Below are 20,161 nucleotides of genomic sequence, written 5' to 3' on the forward strand. Positions count from 1 at the left end.
AGCTTCACTTTCATCGCCCTCATCGCTGTCAGACAGGCCTTGCCAGTCAGATTGGATTGGGGCGCGAGGCATGACCATAGTACCAGTACGGGCAGCTTCAAGGATACCGTAAGGCCTGACTAACTTGAGGAAAGCATCGATTCTCGACGTTTTGGCACTCAACTCGACAACGATGCAGTCATGCGAGACATCTACGACATTACCACCAAAATGGCCTGCAAGATTGGTTAACGCTTGAAGGTTCAGATGTTTCTGTCGTAGAGCCTCAGACGGACTGAGTTCCCCGAAATCGTTGTGCTGTTCCGAGCCAGTTGCACGAGGTGTGGTTTGGGCGTAAGATTGAGGGTTGGATGGGTTGGTCTTGGCATGTAACTGATCTTCGAAGTACTCGGGGCCCAATATGGACACCTTGACCAGAAGCAATTCGCGTTCAATCTTCTTGTTGTGAGTGTAATCAAGTACTGCCCAAACAGGAACCTAGTAAGAAGCGGAGATCAAACAAATCAGTTTCTGTGATGAGTTGAACAACGTTCATGAGCCGGTAGGGTACGGGGATAAGCAAGGAGTTCAGATAATGTAGATAAGGTAGCAATTTGTGGAGTCTTCATAAATCCGTGATGGACCATCAGACTCGTCATCTAAATTCAAAAGTGTATCATCATAGAATGGGACCGGAGGCGGTGGAGTAGAAAGTATTGAACATATGGAGATGGGAGCCTTACCAAGTCTTCAAGTTGTCTGCGAGCTTGCTCAACCACAGCCTCTTGACCTTTCAAGACGATACACATCCTACGAGAGTAAAGAACGCATGGTAAGCATGATGGAGAGCAAGATGGCATATAGTGTGAATGCAAACTGACCGAGACAATTCGCGGATCTCAGTAGCACAAACGACTAGAGACTCTATGTTGAAGCCCCTTCCTGCGAGGATTCCTGAAACGCGGGACAGTACACCGGGCTCATTCTGTACAAGACAATTGAGAACATGGCGATTGAAGGGCTCGACGGAAGGAGGGGGTGTATTGTATCTGGAGGGTGATGACGGAGGTGAGTGATAAGAAACAAGTGGGAGTATGTGGAAGAGAAGGGGCATACAAGATATTGGTGACAGCTTGTTCGGCACTCCAACGGGGTGGATCGATAACCGGTAGTGGAGGCGGCCTGCGTCGAGGATGAGCAAGTTTGAAATCGAGTGCAGATGTTGAGGAGGTAGGCTTAGGAGATGAAGAAGCTGCTTGAGTAGGTTTAGGTGGTAGATCTGAAGGGGAAGGCGAGGAGAAAACAGTGGAAAAAGTTGAGAAAGTACGAGCTGGATGGTGAGAGTTGAGATGAAACCTCAGTGAGGAATGGGAAAGTATCCTGAGTCTGGACATTTTGTGAAAAGAGTGATCGATGGTTTGGCTTTTAAAGGATTTCGATCAGGTTTTCAACTGATTCAACTCAGACCGACAATTCAGGTCAAGTTGTGGGTCAAGACTAAATAGGTTTAACACAAACTCCGCACGCGTTGAAACTTGAATCTCGCTCACCTCCAAGGTCACGTGGTACAACTCCCAGAATTTTAGATGCGAGGTGAGTGTGACTAAATTGGGAAGCGCTCATGCTTTTGGTTGTGCGTTCAGATTGATCTTGAACAAGAATAGGCAACATATGAGACATGGGCTACTGGGCAAAATTGTTGCGGTTCCTTCTCTGCCTTGCAAGTCTCAGATCATCTTTGAAAAATTTCACTCACAAGACATTTTACATGACTTGGAAGAAATAGTGAGAGTACACCACAAGGACATTCGGATGTCCTTGGGATGCCCGTTTTTTTTTGCAGGCGGACGGGCGTCCTGACGGAGCGCTCTGCAAGACTCTGCCTCGGACATCGGAGGTCGGACTTCCAAAATTGGTCCGTAGGCAGGGCTGAGGAACCCCTGGTGGGAGATCTGTCGGCATCGGGGAGGGCTGTCGTGAGAACGGCAGCAGCGGAAATCCCCTAAGGGAAGCTTCACGCTACCCTTCAAGAGTCCCTCCTAACAAGTTCAGGACAAACTTCAGAGCGTCTGTGAGATGACTGGCTCGAGGCGTGTGGAGGACATCCTATGGGCTGTCATCGAGCATCTCGTTTTGTAACAGTTTATCGGGTTCTCGTTTTGACTCGATCAAGATAGCTTAGGTAAAATAATACATTGATACTCAAATTATTCAAATCAAGCTATATAAGTATGCAAGGAAAAAGAGAGCATAGAGGATGAAGACTACATAGATGAACATTGAGAAGTGATCACACTAGTCGATTATAAGATCAGATGAATGCGCCAGAAGGCAGATAGGGCGAGAAATGGACAACGCCAAATGCTCATACATACAAGTGTACATAGATTTTTAGTTGGTGTTTGAAGACATAAATTCCATCGCTTGTGAGACATCATCTTCGGTGGGAACCCTGAACTTTTCATCTTCCTTGATGTCGAAGATTGACTTATTTCCATCAAAAAACCCTTGATCAGTTGCTATAACAATAGTATCAAAACTGGTACAAGGAAGCGCAAAGTCAATGATATGTTGATTGACATAGATTTCTATCAGCCCACTTACGCTCGACGATAAGACCTTTTTTGACCACAAAGATTTTCAAGCTGTTGATCCACCCATGCCCAATGCGATTGACCAGGTCGCAGCTTGCGGTCTACTTGGTTGGTGTAGTTATATATCGCAGCCTCGATTCTCTGAAAGAGAAACAATATCGGCTAAGAAAGAAAATTGAATGTAACTTCAATGATACTGACCAGATAAGCGAATCGAGCTTTGGCCTTCGAGTCCATATCAGCCTCAATTTCTTTTGCAGTGCGAGGATCTTGTGGATTAAAAAACCGAGTCAACTGTAACATCAATCATGATCAAAGTAGAACCACGGATTGACATGACCAGTATTAGAGAGAGATCAAACTGAACTTACCAGTAATAGCAATTCAGACAGCTTTGGCACTGGTTGTGCGGGTTCATCTATGTTTGCGTGAGTTACAAGTATATTGGTTAAGAGCTTTGAGATAGCAAGGTTAGTTTAGCCAGTGGAATCATGAGATTCGAAAGAGATGGACATACAGCAATCCTGAAGTCGTCCCGGACATGTCTAACTTTGGCTCCAAAGAACTTCATGAACGCCTCATGTTTCTTTAGATCGGTCAACGTACTACCAAAGTCTTGAGGTAAATTTTCTAATTTCCATGACTCGGATTGGTTGATTATAGCATTCTACATATGTAATTGAGTACTGAACTGCTGAAAATCAGAGGAGGATGTATAAAAAGGATACATACCATAGCGATCTTTTCAAAGGATTTTTGTATGGGCTTTTTTTTGGAATCGACTCTGTAGGTATACGATTCCATTGTATGGTCTTGAAGCGTTTCGCGTATGATCTTAGTAAGTCGGGTCTGGGCATACAAATGGTCAGTACACTCTGTCTACACTTAAGTAAACGTGCTTACCCCCAGATCAGCGGCAGGCTTCCAGCTGGCAGCAGAACAAAGTTGCGAAACAACATTATCCATATCTTGACGTGTCTTCTGCAAGAGGCAGACTGATGCGTGATATTGATTTTCAGACCCAGTAATCTAAAAGAATACAATGGTCAGTAACGAGGGTAACTTGTTGATGGAAGATTGGCTCACAGAACTTATTCTAAGTGCTTCTGCCCGATGTTTAGAATCGAGTTCAAAGATGTCAGCAAGCTGATTCCATTGAGCTCGATCTGCCGGTGCCATAGGTAGATTGGTTGAAGGGACTCCGGGCTGTGCAGACCAAAAAGGGACTTGATTGGTGGAATCCAACGGTGAAGATCAATGATTTGGAGACGAAGTAGGAGAATGGGCTGGTATTTGGTTTCTCGGTTCTTCCATTTCTTCATCAGTATCGTTTTCTTCCTCATCCCTACCACCTGAAGCGAAAGAAGATTAGGAACTCTTGATACACAGATGACAAATAGAGGAAATATACCATTGTTATTGGTATTGCTTTGAGAAGTGTTTGAACCAACAAATCTCAATGACGCAGGAAGAGCATCGGCTCTTAAAGCTTCACAAATCCAAATCATGTTTTAGACAAAGATTGAACCACAAGGAGGGAAAGAACTTACGTGGTGAGGCTGAACGCGAATCACGGGTTCGCAAGGTTGGGCGTCGGGATTCTGGCATGGTGATTGCTGAGAGTTGAGAAGGAGAACAATAACGAAAGAAGTGAAAAGACTTTAAGATCCACAGTCGTTGAACGGTGAACAAAATGATGTGGTTGATTTGAAATTGTTCAAACTTCAAGTTGTCAAAACATCATTTGATGATGAATGTGCATGCCAGTTCGGCCACGACTGAAGTGCAAGAAACTTGCTGCCTTCATGGAGCTCTGCGTCCACAATCGGTCACTCTGAGAAAAATCGAAAGATTGGCCGACTCAGCTTATCCTCCTTCAAAGAATATATTTACTCGTTTCAATCTCATGTTCAAAATTTTCTTCATCTGTGAGATTTAATAAGTCCTCTTTGAGAGATTTCATTCATTGCTTCAGCACGCCTAGGACATCATTCAAAACACGTTCACTTGAGCGTTTGCTCAGACATACCAAATGATCTAAATAAAACCGAGACTACTTCTTCTTCATTTATGTTTTGATCAATCCAAACAACAACAACAAGAAGAGTATTGATTTTTTTATAAAAAGGAAAAAAGATAAAGAAGAAGAAAAAACCAAGAAGAGTAATAATCATAATAGAAAAAAAACAAGATCTTCTTCATTTATATATATAAGAGCATAAGTTGGAAGCTAGAGGTTGAGAAGAAATTGCACATGTAGAGATACAATTCTGGTGAATTGAAAGGAGTCTAAATATAAGTGTTCTGTGAATTTCAATGTTTTGCATATAAAATAAACATGAAGCAGTTTCAAAAGTCAAACAACGCTGGGTCAATATCTTCACGCGGTAAGATATCTTCATATTTCCTTTTCTTGCCTTTCCCTTTTCCCTTTTGGTTATTATCCTTGGTTGCTTTGTCTTGTTTGGCTTTATCTTTTTTTGCTTGAGTATCTTTCCAATTGTTGATACCCATCTTAATACATTCCTCCCATTCCTCGCTTGTCCATTGATTGTATTTAATGTTTGCCACAAATCGATGATCTTCAGCTGAATAGAGCGCACCCAAGTTCAGGATGTACTCGTTGACTGACTTGTGTTCAATTTGATATGGTGATTTGACTGGCATTTGTCCGTCGTGTCTCGGTGGACTAGCCAGCGGCTGACACTTGGACAAATGGCAATTATGCTGTACATTCAGCACGCACTTTATTTTCTGTCAAACATATAAAGTTTTTCGAATCAATGTTTGTGAATTTTTTTCAATTCAAAAGACTCACCTCAACAGGTATCCACAAGATTTCTTGTGTCACAGTCAACCCACGGAAACCATAGAAATTATCAATATCCTCATTCAAGCGGCAAACCTTAACTTTGGCCAAAAATTTCAAACTACTCTTTCAACATCCGTGCCAGAAGCTTTCAACTCGCCCTACTTTTGGGGTGTGGTCGCCAGGTAGCACCATCAAAACGAAGTTTTCCATACGAACACGCTGGTGAGATCGAAGATATGCTTCTTTCTTTTGCGACCAGTCGGATTCTGGGAATGCTTCTTTGATTTCACTCGGTGCTATGGATTCATTGACATTGCCTATAGCATGATAATTGCAATCAGATAATTAGAATATTAAATAACACAAATTAAAAGGTATTGTCACAAACCTTTCATTGAAATTGACCCTTGTGAATTCCATAATTGATTATAAGCCAAACTATTTCGAACCCATTCATTATTCAAGAATAAATTAAGTACTTCTTTTCCTGCTTTTGCTCGACACTGATACTTCTCATCCCAGAATGAGCCACCAGATAGCAACATTCGCATCAGACATGCAAAGAGAAAGGTGGTTGTGATGTGTAAGCCTGGATCGTGACGGTTTGAATGAATTGAAGCTAAGCGAGTTACACCGTTGAAGCTTTCGTTTTTTTCAGTTGCAACTAAACATAATGGGCCAAACCGTTTGATTGATTCTACTAAGTGGACTAGCATATGAAACTTTGGTTTGTTTGTCCACTGTGCCGTCCATCGGATGATGTGACCAAGAAAGATATTGACCAAGATCTTCAGATTTTTCGCGTAGGAAGAAAAGTTCGTAATGGAGGTTTGAAAGATAAAGGAACACAGATGTGCTAATGCCGTCCACATACGTCGTCGCTCGTAGGAGATATGTTCATACAATACAAAAGGTACTGCTTGTATGATCGTTCGAAAATCTTTTCCAACTAAGCTCTGGTAGAATTGAGTCATCGTCTTGGGTTGAATCGGTGGAACTTTGAGGCCGGAAGTATCAAACGATTTCCATCGTGCCAAAATTGAAGGCAGAGCTGAATCCGGAATACCATCCATCGCATCCTTCAACAAATACTTGATAACCCCGAGTAAAACAACATGGAGAATCTCCACAGGCGTATCTTTATGTGCGTCAAACCCTGATATAATTCCGTCAGATTTATACAGTACAAACAAATATGAAATGAACAAATTGAGACTCAGACCTTGTAGCCGCAAAAAGGGGTTGAATAGATGTTCTCCAAATTTTTCATTGAGATCGTCAAACATTTTTTGAACCTCTTCATTTGAATATTCTTTATCTCGGTGTAGCTCATGAAACCACTCAACAAATCAAACATTCATAGTATCACGAATTCCATAATCTTTTGCTTTCTTCAAGAATTCGGTGTATTTTTTGGGATTGCAAAGAAGGTTCCAAAGTCCCACAGTTCGTGCTTTCGTCACATCCCATTCACGTGGTTTAGGTCCTCCCTAAAAAAATTACAAAAAATTACAAATATGTTAATTTTTTCCAGGGTACATGATAATCACTGAATACACATACCTCATCATGTTTTAAACCCACAAAGTCGCAAGTATATTTAGCATCTTGTTTCTCAGCAATTGTTTCAACACTCAACATACATATCCGACAAGGGTTCAAAGTAACTGAAGGATTTGTTGTGTTCAAGATCTCCGCGTGCATAGGAGAATCACCAAGATGACAGAGAGGAACAACCATGACAAGCACATCCTCCTTCAGAATTTCGTCATAGGTGGAAAATCCCTCGGTGCCAAGTGTGCTGCGTACATAGAGAAACAAGTTAAATGTAAGCACTACTATCAAATTGAGGTTTTGTTGAATAAATGAGTACTTTAATTTGTCTACTACGTGATCACCAAGTTCGAGAGCGCTAGATGTATTTGATGTAGCCAGAAAGTGAATGTTGTACTCCTGATTTGTCATTCCAGGAGGTAAACCGGATAATGTGAAATAATAACTCATGTGTTTATTCCACTTTTTTGAAACATTTCCGGAAGTATCATCTGAATATAGTGTGATCGGGACGTGTCGAATAACTTTACCATTTGCTTTAGTTCGCCATGGGTTCGGCAGAGGTATCTCTTGGTACTGATCGCCATCATGATTACGTTCTGATTGTATACCAAATCAAAGGGATCAGACCAAGCAGGAAGTGTCAAAAGAAGGAAGTGTCAAAAAGAATCACGTACGATACATTACACCTCCGCATCGTTCTTCCAGAGAAAGACCATTTTCGTCTTTTGAATCTATGAAAGTTTTTCTAATAGAATCAATTGAAACTGTAACTAGCAAAGGAGAATCAAACTCCTGGTGCGAATCAACAACAATTTGTAATCCATGATTAATACCCTGAGATACAGTTGAAGCCTTCAAGCATTTGGCATAAGCTTGGCCTGACTGCTGAAAGAAGAAAATTGGGACAATTAACTGTCCTGAAGATTGATAAACTGGCTCATAAAGGAAGAAGTGTCCGTTGGCAGAAGGAATCATTTGCACCCTCTGGGTGCGAGAGAATCCTTCCAGCCATTTTTTGGATTGAGACAATCTATTGATCTGAACATTAGTGTCGTACTCAGGAACAAAAACTAAATGCTTTGTGACAATTGGATTAGCAAGCTCCTGATGGAAGATGTGATTATCAGCAAGGATTAAGATAGGCCATTGCTATTTGCAGCCCACAAGAGAACCATGTAGGTGCTGCCAAAACAGCGCCTACATGGATGTTTCCCACAAAAAAGCGCCTACATTTATGATGTAGGCGCTGAAAACCATCTAAAATGACGCCTACATGATAAACAACCCATGTAGGTGTCATTTGGTTACGCCTACATTCAAAATTTCAGAATGTAGGCGTAATTTTCAAGCACCTACATATCTAATTTGAAATGTAGGCGCTATTTTTGAGCGCCTACATTCAATTTTCAGCTCAAATAAGCGCCTACATGCAGTCTTGCATATGTAGGCGCTCCAAATCCAACACCTACAACTCCAGACTGGTCTGACGGCTAATGAAGAAGAAGTTTCAAGTTAAAATGAGAGTATTGGAAGACGGAAAAAGCAGTTCGGAGTTGAAATGAGTGTATCGGAAGATGGAAAAAGCAGCTTGGAGTTGAAATGAGTGTTTTGGAAGACGGAAAAAGCAGTTAAGCATATTGGAAGATGAATATGCTCTTTTCAACTCTGAAGTGAGTGTATCAGAAGACATAAATAGCAGTTCAGAGTTGAAATAATCTACTTCTTTTTCCGCTTCTGATACACTCATTTTGACTCCAAACTGAGTTCAGAGTTGAAATAATTTACTACTTTTTCCGTCTTCTGATACACTCATTTTGACTCCGGAGTTACTTTTCTGTCTTCCGATACACTGATTTCAACTCCAAACTGCTTTATCCGTCTTCCAATACACTCATTTTGAGTCCAAACTGCTTTTTCTGTCTTCCAATACTCTCATTTTGACTTGAAAGTTGTTCTTCATTACCCTTCAGACCAGTCTGGAGTTGTAGTTGCCGGATTTGTAGCGCCTACATATGCAGGACTGCATGTAGGCGCTTATTTGAGCTGAAAATTGAATGTAGGCGCTCAAAAATAGCGCCTACATTTCAAATTAGATATGTAGGTGCTTGAAAATTATGCCTACATTTCATTTTTTGAATGTAGGCGTAACCAAATGACGCCTACATGGGTTTTTTGACATGTAGGCGTCATTTTGGATGGTTTCCAGCGCCTACATCATAAATGTAGGCGCTTCTTCGTGGGAAACACCCATGTAGGCGTAATTTGGCCAGCGCCTACATGGTTTTCTTGTGGGCTGCAAATAGCAACGGCCTTAAGATATGATGGAAGTTTAACAACAAATCAACGCTTACCTGAGCTACAATCTCCTTTATACTCAGTCCGTAACATTTATTTTGAAGAGAACTTTCCCATCTGACAACATTAAGTCCTAAGCGTGTACACATCCTTGATCGCAAATTTCGTAACGTCTTATATGCTGGTAGCACAACATTAAATAAACCATACACAAATCGAACTCGTTTGTACTGTTTTTCGGAGAGAATATGACGGCCCGACCCCAAGAGAACCAACCCCGCGATCTGCTTTCAGATGGGATCAGATTTAAATCAATGGGTTGTTACATTGAAGTTTGAAGGAAAGCTAATAAAAACCTCTTTTCGAAAGGGATACCAGTCAGAATCAAAGGTGTTTTGATTTTGACTCTGTCCTGTGTGGTCATCTTTTTCAGCCGTGTCTTCTGGCTCAACTGAATCGTCTGAATCTGAGTCGCTTTGACTGAGATCATTCTCTTCTTCCAGTCGTTTTTGTAGGATTGTTTCAAAATCAAGCTGACCAAGATTTGGAAAGTCTTGGTCACTTTCAGCGGTGTCTGATTCTCCGTCTTCGCTAAGAGGTCCAGTGAGCAGCTTCATCAGTGTCTCAGTATAACCGATACAAGTTGACTTGGGAGGTGTTCTGTTATCATCTTCCTCGAAACCCATAAATCGAGGTGAATTTTGATTGGGCTCATCATCATTTTGCAGGAATGAGCCTAGATGTTGTTCACTTTCGCGGTCCCGAGCCACAGATGCTTCCTCATCAGCTACCAAAGCCTTGTGAGTCTCTGAGTTTTTATGGCGAGTTGTGTCTTTCATGGTTCTACCTTTGCACAGGATACATCGATATTGGAAGCCACCGTTTAACGGTGTTCGGTCAAAATCTATATACATTCGTGTCAAAATGGTAAGAAGGAAGCCAGTTGAATGATACAAAATTAACTAACAACGATCTACAATGGTCCCTTTGGACGATGACATGATAAAGAGACTGAGTTGTGAAAGGGATGAAAGGCGAGTATAAGAAATGAACGAAGAATCATGAATTTGTCAGAATGCAATACAAAGAGACGGGAAGAGGTTGATCTCAAGACGTACCAAGTGTTATTGTGGAAAGACGAGAAGTTTGATTGGCTTCGGAGAGATATGGCTGAGCGATCACCGTGCCGGAATCTTGTTGGGACTGCAAAGGTGATGTTCACCGCATAGCATAGCCCGGTTTGAGATCACCGCAGGTTGTCCGGTCACAGCTGCCTGGAGTCCTGAGTGCGGAGCACCAGGTAGATGTCCGAGGTGTGCCTTGAGGACAACCTCAATTGGACATCTGTAGGTCTCTCATGGAAGCAGAGCCACATATGAGTCTTATGCTTGACATCCGCACTGCATCTCACGCTCACACCCGGGGCCCCGAAGCCACGAGGCGCCCCGGAGGGGCACATGGCCGTGGCCAGGGCTTAGGCCACGCGTGGCCCTCACCACAAGCCCTTCATGACCTTCATAGTGCATGAAGTTCAGCTTAATTCCCCTTCAAAGAGTGCCTTAAGCAGGGAGTAGCACCTGAAGATGAGTTGGGCTATGATCAAAAGTTGTTTCAAGGGCAGGCCACACAGGGCTGGGCAGGGCTGGGCCACGGCCCTGGCCACAGCCCTGGCCACGAAAAAGGTGCCGGGTGTGAGCGTGAACTGCATCTGAAGGATGCTGTGCGGATGTAACTGCCCTTGGATGTCGATGCCATGTCCTAATACGGGATGCTGACCCGGACACCCGATCTCGGACGGTCCGGACATCCTCCCGCACAAAAGGGTCTTGGTGGTGTAGGCCTTGGCAGGGCTGCTATGAGGGAATATTAAGAGCTCAAAGAGACCTGATTGACCTTTGCACTCACCATAGAGTGAGGTAAAGTAGAAGGGGGAAGAATCTGACACCAAAAACCCTGATGAAACTGTTGAGGAGTGAAGTCCACTGGGAAACCCCAGCCTATGAAATTAACATGCCCACTTGTACAAGACCAACAAAATTAAAGAGGGAAGGCAGGTAGAAAGATACAAGACTTGCTCAAAACTTTTGCAGCACTGATAACTTGTAAGTGTGAGCTGCTTTACCCCCTACAAGTGCCAGTAGTATCTATACAAACAAGTCAAGGTTCCTGTGAACTCTAGATACAAGTGTTAGAGCAAACATGTCAGCTTATCCAAACAAATTGAAACACAAGGAACATGAGATATCACCAAAAAGCAATACCCAACACAACAACTTGAACAAGTGTCAACAACAGCAAAGAGAGAATACAGTTGAACCCCTCTAACTCCATACCCACATACAGGGATTAACCCACTCATAACCAAAGGTTTTTTGAACTACTCAAGTGGCCTTTGCCTGCAAAAAGCTCCCTTGTAGAGATGTAAACCCTCTACATCCATACGGATTGTTACATCATTATTCACTGCAATATGTTCAAGTTTCATTTTGGACAACTAGAAAAGGCTAGGGCCCATTTGGAAAACATTGATATACTACAGAAGCAACATACTGTATAAGACCATGTACAGTATATGGCTTGTGAAAAAAACAGGGTGTTTGGTACATTATTTGGTCAAAATCATAAACGGTATGACAATATATTAGACAAAATTGTTATGGGTTGTAGTCAAGAGTCTTGGTACAGGAGTGAGGCTCTGGCTCTGGCTCTGGCTCTTGTATCCTGATTATTGAGATTGTTGGATAAGGAAAAAGGACCAATACTACAGCCGTTTTAACATAGATTTTTTTGTTGAAAATCTCATCAACATGCAAAACCCGGGTTTTGCCCCACACTTGATTTTGTCCCTCTGCTAATTGGAAGAATACAGAAAAGAATAAACCTGTAGTCAAGTTTTTTCTCTGGTTTTAACCGCTGCGGAGACAACCTTCTCCAAAAAAAAGTTGTCAATCTTTCTTGAAATAGCCATACAAGATCTGTGGAGTACAAGTATGAGTCAATATCTGTGACATGTGTGACTCATGTTTCACAAGAGTTTCCCCAAAGTGTACTCATAACAAAAATAAAGTATTTGCCCCTCTCCCTTGCCCATAACCCTCCCTTTACCATAATTGATTCTTGTTCATCACCCCTCACCCTTTTGACATCACTCTTTCAAAAATTACACTCTTTCTTTGCAAGCTTCTTAGGCCCCGTTCAGTTGCCGTCAGCCTGGCAGGTGTACGCTTCGCAAGCGTCTACTTGCGCATGCGCAGGTTGACAATGTCTGCCTTGCAGGTTGCCTGAGAGCCTGGGTTGTTTGGTAGCCCCAACTTGACTGTCATGAAACCTGAAGATCATGGGTTTCATGAATTGATTTGGTTTCTTCTTGAGGCCAAGTCTATGGCAGTAGGCAGGTCAACCTGCCAGATTCTAGCAAAACGGCCAACCTGACAGGTTGACCGGTTTGGCTGGTAGACCTGAGAGGTGTACACTTGAAAGGTTTTCAAAAAACCTGTACCGAACGGTTCACCACCCAGGTTGACATTTAAAATACCTCTCAGGCTTACGCCTGGGCATTTGGCTGGGTCAACCTGCGAGGTTGACGGCAACCGAACGGGCCCTTAGTGATTCTGGGTGGGAGGACAACTGCATTCTGCTACCCAATGATATCTGGGCACCAATTGTTAACAACAATGTAAGGACTCTTTCTTTTTTATGTCTGTCTTTATTATGTATTTCTTTCTTTCTTTCTGTCTTTCATTCTTCCTTTTCTTATTTATTTCTTTGTTTACCTCTCCTATTGACTTCATTTGACATTATTTCAGACCAAGAAGTTGAAGGAGCTCTTGCAATTCAAAAGCCCACTGTTACCTTTATTTGGCTCAATTGCTCCTTTGGTAGAGAATAATATCAAAAGGGTATTGTGTTGTTTTCTCTTAGTTATCAGATTGGAATAACACTATAAGTGTTGAGAGACAATTAAAACTGTGCTATTTCATTTGAAACGCATGCTTTTGGTCTTTTTCAAAGTCAATTAAGATATATTTCTCTTTTGATACTTATCAGTGCTCAATTCAACAGAAGTTCCCCTTTCTGATTGTCTTGTTTTAGGAGGGTAGTCTTTAGACATCTTCTACTAGTTTCTCATTGGTAGATCACCCCCTTAATGCTCTTTCAAGCTCTTGTTGAGCTTCAAGTTCTACAACATGAAACCTTTTTTTCACTCTCATAAATGATAATTACATACTCATTGATTTTGGGTCAAGACACATGTTGGTGAGAGAAAAGCCAGGTTGCCAAGATATTACTATCCAGCTGGAATTGTGAAGTCACAACTTTGAGCCAAAGTCAAAGAGCCCCATCAGACGTACTTCCTTCAGCTCCAACAAATAAATAAATAAACTTTGTATTGAAATTGCATACAGCAAGGAAATCTTGAGATGTGTAGCCTTTACAGTCAGAGAAAGGAATGAAATTGTAAGCTGGTGGAGTGACTGGAATGTGTACCATCTATTGCACCAATGCAGTCTATTAAATGAGGCATGAACTTCAGATGAGCAGAAAGGGTTTCTGAGAGGGTTGTGTTGGCATTGGGAAGAGGGAGATATGTGCCAAGTAACTTTCCATGACTAGCAATCCCTTTAAGAGGCTGATTTATTGTCCAAGTCAAAAGAAGACATGACAAAAATAGCAACAAGGCAATGTGAAAAAAGGAAAAAAGTCCCTTAGAATAGTGTCAGCAGCTCTTTGAAAATGGTTCTGAAGTTCAAGATTTGACAGGCAAGTTAATCCATCCAGAGTCTCCAAGAACAAGCATAGTCCAAAAAATATGTGCTTGTGCATCCCAAGATCATTATAGAAGACTGATTCATTTGGATGATTCATGATCTCATCAATCCACATGTCAGTCCTTGAGTGTTTCCAAACGAAGGAAAACACCAGAAGAACTACACAACATATATGTATATATTTCATTTGTCATTTTTTGTTTTTGTTTTTATAATAACCTTTTAGAAAAAATGAGAACAAATTCCTTTGATTACAACTTATGGATCTAGTCTCAAAGATTCAACAAAAAAACATAAAAAACATAAAAAAGAAAATACAAGACACATTTCAAAAAATGACCTAGTATCAGAAGTCTACAAATAACAAACACGAATAATGAATAGAAAACCTAAATAAGAATAATGGTCACGAGAACAGCTGATATATTTCACCAAAGAAAACAATAAGAAACAAGACTAGGAAGGAATTAGGAAAGGAACTAGTAGATAGAAAGAAATACCAAGAGACGAACTGAAATTCCTCGAGAACTGAGGCAATATCGCCAGACGTAAAGAGAACATGAAAGAACTAGACATCGAGCCACTTCCAAGAGAAAACTGTCATGATCAAGGATCAGAGGTGACATGAGAAGAGAGGTTTGAGGAATCAGTGATAAGACGAGTTCAGACTGACGTAAAAAACTATGAAAACTTCGAAGGACCCAGTCTCCTAATACGTCAAGACTTACGTAAAACGAGAAGACTACGGTTGGAAGTAAGAACTCCGACCTGATTATTACCAAGGCTGCCATAAGCTATAACAAAAACTATAAGAAGACCCTATACGAGCAACGAAGAAGAGGGGCATCGAATCTTACCCCATCAATATTGTAGAAACAAGTTAGTTTTCTCCTTTTTCAAAGCCCGGCACATAAACCATTAGAATCTACCTTTATAAGATTAGAATTTTAACCCTTTATCTGTCCCGCTTCTTAAAAGTAGTTTTTGCTAAAAGCTTCTGAAATCTTGAACCCGTAAAATAAACGTAACTCATCTTTTCTCCATGATTAGTGAATAGTCTGAACTCATTCTGATTCTTACTTTACTGTAATTCTCCGTAGTTAACCACTAGCTACCCAGTTCGAAAGGTTATAAACTTATTATAAGCTCCATTCGATCCTTATCCAGTTATTCGAAACCGATACTACTTTCTTACTTGATCAAGAGTAAGTCCGTTCTTATTTGGTCAATACCTACAGTTCTCGCAACGTAAAGTTGGACGAGATCCCTGTTTATCTCTGGATAACAGGCAACTCTAAGCTTTGAGCTTCAGAGAAATACCCGGGTCTAAGGATTGACCATCCTCTACTGTCTCCTCAGTAGGCCTGTGGTTCTTTTAAAATCAGTATTTTATAATTTACAATATTAATCAGTATACTGATATTACTATCATTACTTGTGTTAGGAAGAAACCACGATCTCGTATTCCACGTAACCAGAGGAATATTCAGTCAGGAACTTATAGCGTAAGTACTAGGCCTTACCTGTGACCTCTTTAGGTAGCCACCCTGACAATTCGGGGCCTCATCGCGTGTTTTAGAACCCAAGTCTGACAAAAGAAAACATATCCTTTCAGTCTTACAATTTTTTTTTTTTTTAAAAACCAATAAAATCACCCATAAAAAATATCAATTTTTTTTATTATCAATCTCAGTTTATCTTCAACATTTCGCTCGAAGTCATTGATCAGTATTCCCTAGATCTATTCTTCGAATTACCATATTTTTCTTTAGTCCACGAGAATCCTTTAGCAGACAAAACCTTTAACACTTGTTTCAATTTTGAAGTTTCTTATTTTAATTTCCAAGTTCTAAACCCGAGACTACAGTCTCTGTTTCAAGATTTCACAACCAAAGGCATCAACGATTTATGAGCTCCTTGACATTAGCAAGGAACTAGGAAAGCTAGTCGATACTTTCATTGATATCCAGTACTTGAATTTGAAACAACCGGAGGATTTGTTACAGAACATTATCAACATCATTCGAAGACTTGAAGCGGAAGCTGATAAACTCAGGAATCAAGAGTAAGTCAGACAAAAGTTTGACAGTGACTGAACGAAACACAACACTAACAACTGCGCAAACAGTGACCAGATCAAGCCAGCCCAGTCAAGCTCAAGTCGAACAGAACCAGGCAGTAGACAGAACCCAATCAGCCTCATCAGCCCAGAACCACTAGAGCAGCGTGTCACACCCAGCCGCTCAGAATACGACTACGAGTGGAGATCCACCTGGTAAATATATAAATTCATTGCTGTGTTATAACCCCTCGCTATCGTACTACGTATTGAGAAGATATGCCTCCTCGAAAATCTTCTAGAGTCAGTAGCCTCGAACGGCCAAACTACTCAGACTCCATCCGGAGATCCAGCTCAATCGGCAGCAAGCGACGATGTTCCGATGCTACCAAACCAACCGACCGGATTATCAGCTCAAGAAATCCAAGCGGCTCAGGACTTGGAGCAACAGGATCACATAGTGAAACTGTACGAGTACCATTTCAGCAAATGGAGAGATGCGCAAGCATCGAACCCCAACAACACTCGAAACATAATGATCTATCTCAAGTTATGGAAGTCGACTCACGAGACTCTGATGATTCTGATCGGCGAAGAAGCAACGAAAGCGCTTTGTCACCCTTGGGATCCGTACGTAGAAGAACAGAGCCTCTTAGCGAGGACCTCGGGAGGATTCATTGGCAAGGAACAATACCTCAAACCACAGACGAACCAGTACCAGCATCCGACCCAAGCGGAGTCGTCAACGGGTCCAGCGAGAAATCAAACCCACAAGCCATCGAACACCCCGTACAACCGACCAGCTCAAGCCGAGGACGAAGCCCACAACATGCAACAGATGTTGTCATTCAGTTGAGCTTACTACAGAGCGGTCAAAGGGATGAGAGGTCCCCACAAAGGGAAAGGGAAGCAAAACCCTCAACAATAGATAGGGTCTTTTATTCTACTCCCAGCCCGTTTTTGACATCTCATAGACTTAGAAACGATTTAGCTCCTCAGAACGATAATGATACCGTTGTCAAATCCATTTCCTTGTCTATTGAACCTATGCCTGTTACCACTATGCCTATCCAACCTATGCCTGTCACGAGAGAAGTTGTTGATATCCCCAATACTACAGTAAAAGATGTTCTTGTATCTAACCACACTGCAGTCAATGATAACATTTCTAAACGTACTACAACCTTGCCTGCTCAAAATCAATTGAGCCAAATAAGCGAGACAATTAAAACTTTAGCCCAAAACAAGAGAAAAGTGCCAATCAGTTTGAGAGACAACAAGAACTTTGATAAAAATAAGTTTATAGCAGAGCTGAATAAGCCGAAGAAGAATACGACAAGTATAGAAGATATACTTAAAGAAACTGAATTCAAGAAGACCACCCATGCTCCTCAGGGAACGCCAAGAGATACCTTTAGAGATAAAAGTTTCGCCTCAACGGATGCTGAGAAAAGTCTCAATACTAGATTTCAAGGTTTGAGATTGCAGACAGAAAGCCTATCACCTAAATCGATGATATCTCTGAACAAGGGGAGAATGGATTTGGAAACAAAGTTAAATAAACTACAAAGCAACATCAAAGAAAAAATTGATGAAGCTGTTACAAAGCTCAACAATAAATGGGATCTAGGGTTGAATATCCTAAATGACGAAATAAGAGTACATTTCGAGGAAATGAGTTACCACATGGACCAGGCAAATAAAATAAGTACATGCTCAGAAATGAACAAGATACTGAGTGAGCACCTCGAAAACATGGATGATATCATGTCTAATGCCGTAATGGTGAACAAAGAAATAGTCGAAGCAAATAGTCGACATTTAGCAGGACTAATTAAGTTAATAGACAACAAGATAATAGAACAAAGTCTGAACTGCTCTTTAATACACCGTAACGTGGTAAGATTAGTGTCGACAGTAGACAAGTTGAACACGAGAGTAGAAACCCAGCTTGAAGAACACAATATCCTAAATGATATAGTGCCAGAATCAGAAGTAGCAACTGGAAATAACCCATTTGCGCACAAATTCCAAGGGATACCTAAGGTGCCACATCCACCGGAAAAACAATATACAACACAACACGAGGATGCAGAACATGAAGACCAACCTTGCATGAACAAAACAACCGAGAAATCTCAGAAGGACATAGAAATACTCAAATTATTAAGAAAAGACTACCCACAATCTAGGGACTGGCCAAGATTTGGTGGTGAAGGCGAATACAACCACCTGGAATGGATTGAATGGATAGATGGGGTGAAAGAGGAGTTCAGCATGCCCAATGAGTTGATCACATGCAAACTTGCAATTATCACAACAGGAACAGCGCGTGCCTGGTACCAGAGCCAAAAGAAAACCCTTCTTAAAGCAAGCTTGGAGGAGTGGAAGAAAGCCATTAAAAAGGATTTCGGAACACCACTATGGAGACGTCGAATGGCATCAGCCTTCGAGCGCGATAAATTCAGAAACGAGTATAGATCTAGGTCCAATTCTTGGCTGCTGACACAGCGTAAGAGAATGGAAGCAGCTTGGTCGTTCCTAGAAACATCCGAACATATAGACAAAATATTGAGTCTGTGCGGCGGGGAATTGGAACATGCAGTTCAATCGAGAATTAACGATAAGACAAGTTTTGAAGAATTCATGAATATTTTTGAAGAGATAGTAACAACGACCTCCATTGGAAAATTGGCAGAGAAACCTAATAACCTGAGAGTTACCTTTAGTAACAATAAAGAGTCGAGAAACCCTTTTTCAAGAGATGCAACTAAAGACCCAAGAAGCTCTCCATCGAGAGATTTTAAGACAAGAGACTATAGCCAAAACAAGTTTGCCGGAAGTGATCGGAATAATACTTCCAAACTTCCCTTTAGGAATCGAGAAGATCAACAAGGATACAGTAGGAAGCCCATCAATGCAGTAAACTGTGACGAAGAACAATACAAATTCAAGGACGGACCTCCTTCAGAGGACGAAAAGTCGGTACAAGAATCAGTACGGGATGATACAACAGACGAAGGAGAAGATTTCTGCGTAAGTAATATAGATATGTCTCGAAGGGAACCTGAGGACGATGATACAAACGAAGATCCAGAAGAAATCGGAAATGTTACACACGTAACACATGGAATATCTCTTGAAGCATTAACAGATAACATACAAGCTGCAGAAACCATGACAGATTCAGCAACGTCTTTTAGATTTATATCTCGAGAAAGGATAACGATGCCAGAAATAGATACATACCTGACAGTATTGGTCGGAGGATTCGAAAAAGCTATGCTTATAGATACGACGAGGATTAAATCGTTCGTAACATCTGGAATGCTCAAAGAATGCTGGCCGACCTGGAGGACAGATATCATTTCCAATACGAGGGAACAAAATTTGAACGAAGCAACGGAATTAGAAATGATTGGATCAATTAACTTACCTGTCAAATTAGAACATCAGACGAGACCATGTTTTATATACATAAGGTTCTCTGTCCTCGATGATGACCAGTCCGAGTTCCTAACACTTGGATGCGAAACTTTAAAGGAACTAAAGATGACCATTTACATGGGACCACAACCCTCATGTGGAATCTGGGAGGTGAACGAATCATTTTCTTTTTGACTATTATCTTTAAAAGAATATATAGAAAATAGAAATAAAAGAAGTTATAACCATGATATAGCGACAATTACCACTGAACCTGGTGAAGGATTGGATATTGCAGAATTACAATCGCAAGCAGCTACCCCACAACAATGGGACGGAGAAACAAAGTCAAAACAGATATTGGATGCCAGATTAATGATGAGCAAACCCGAGAGAGGTAGAGCTCACACTATAGGCCATCACTGCATAACAACGGTACTATTAGACGATAAGACAGAAGCGAATGTTTTACTAGACAGCGGAGCAGCGTGTTCGATAGTAGGAACGCACTACCTCAAAAACATCTTTCCCCAATGGAAAGAGAAGATGTTACCACCTAGCACTATGACATTTAGAGGTTGTGATGGGAAATTGAAAGCCCTCGGAGTGATAGAAATACCTATTATCTTTCCACATCACCAAGGATCAGTTAGGATAAAGCCAGAATTCG

At 41.3% G+C, this 20,161-nt stretch overlaps 3 protein-coding genes across 3 annotated transcripts; 1 reads left to right on the plus strand and 2 right to left on the minus strand.

Moving 5' to 3' along the window:
- Positions 1-19: 19 nt before the first annotated feature.
- On the minus strand, positions 20-1,373 carry MELLADRAFT_88275 (uncharacterized protein; the record flags this gene model as incomplete). Its single annotated transcript, XM_007411501.1, has 5 exons — positions 20-25; positions 76-477; positions 723-789; positions 861-1,028; positions 1,096-1,373. 5 exons carry the CDS (start codon positions 1,371-1,373, stop codon positions 20-22), a joined length of 921 nt encoding a protein of 306 aa, XP_007411563.1.
- Positions 1,374-2,370: 997 nt separating this feature from the next.
- MELLADRAFT_88276 (uncharacterized protein) lies at positions 2,371-3,752 on the minus strand (the record flags this gene model as incomplete). Its single annotated transcript, XM_007411500.1, has 8 exons — positions 2,371-2,518; positions 2,584-2,714; positions 2,775-2,867; positions 2,945-3,028; positions 3,091-3,240; positions 3,306-3,422; positions 3,477-3,602; positions 3,660-3,752. The coding sequence occupies 8 exons, from the start codon at positions 3,750-3,752 to the stop codon at positions 2,371-2,373; spliced, it is 942 nt and encodes a 313-aa protein (XP_007411562.1).
- A 10,813-nt stretch (positions 3,753-14,565) lies between these two features.
- Positions 14,566-19,686, plus strand: MELLADRAFT_107877 (uncharacterized protein; the record flags this gene model as incomplete). Its single annotated transcript, XM_007411472.1, has 4 exons — positions 14,566-14,625; positions 16,370-16,614; positions 16,704-18,111; positions 18,412-19,686. 4 exons carry the CDS (start codon positions 14,566-14,568, stop codon positions 19,684-19,686), a joined length of 2,988 nt encoding a protein of 995 aa, XP_007411534.1.
- Positions 19,687-20,161: the final 475 nt, after the last annotated feature.

The sequence above is a fragment of the Melampsora larici-populina genome (assembly GCF_000204055.1).
Source record: "Melampsora larici-populina 98AG31 unplaced genomic scaffold MELLAscaffold_25, whole genome shotgun sequence".
Lineage (NCBI taxonomy): Eukaryota > Fungi > Basidiomycota > Pucciniomycetes > Pucciniales > Melampsoraceae > Melampsora > Melampsora laricis-populina.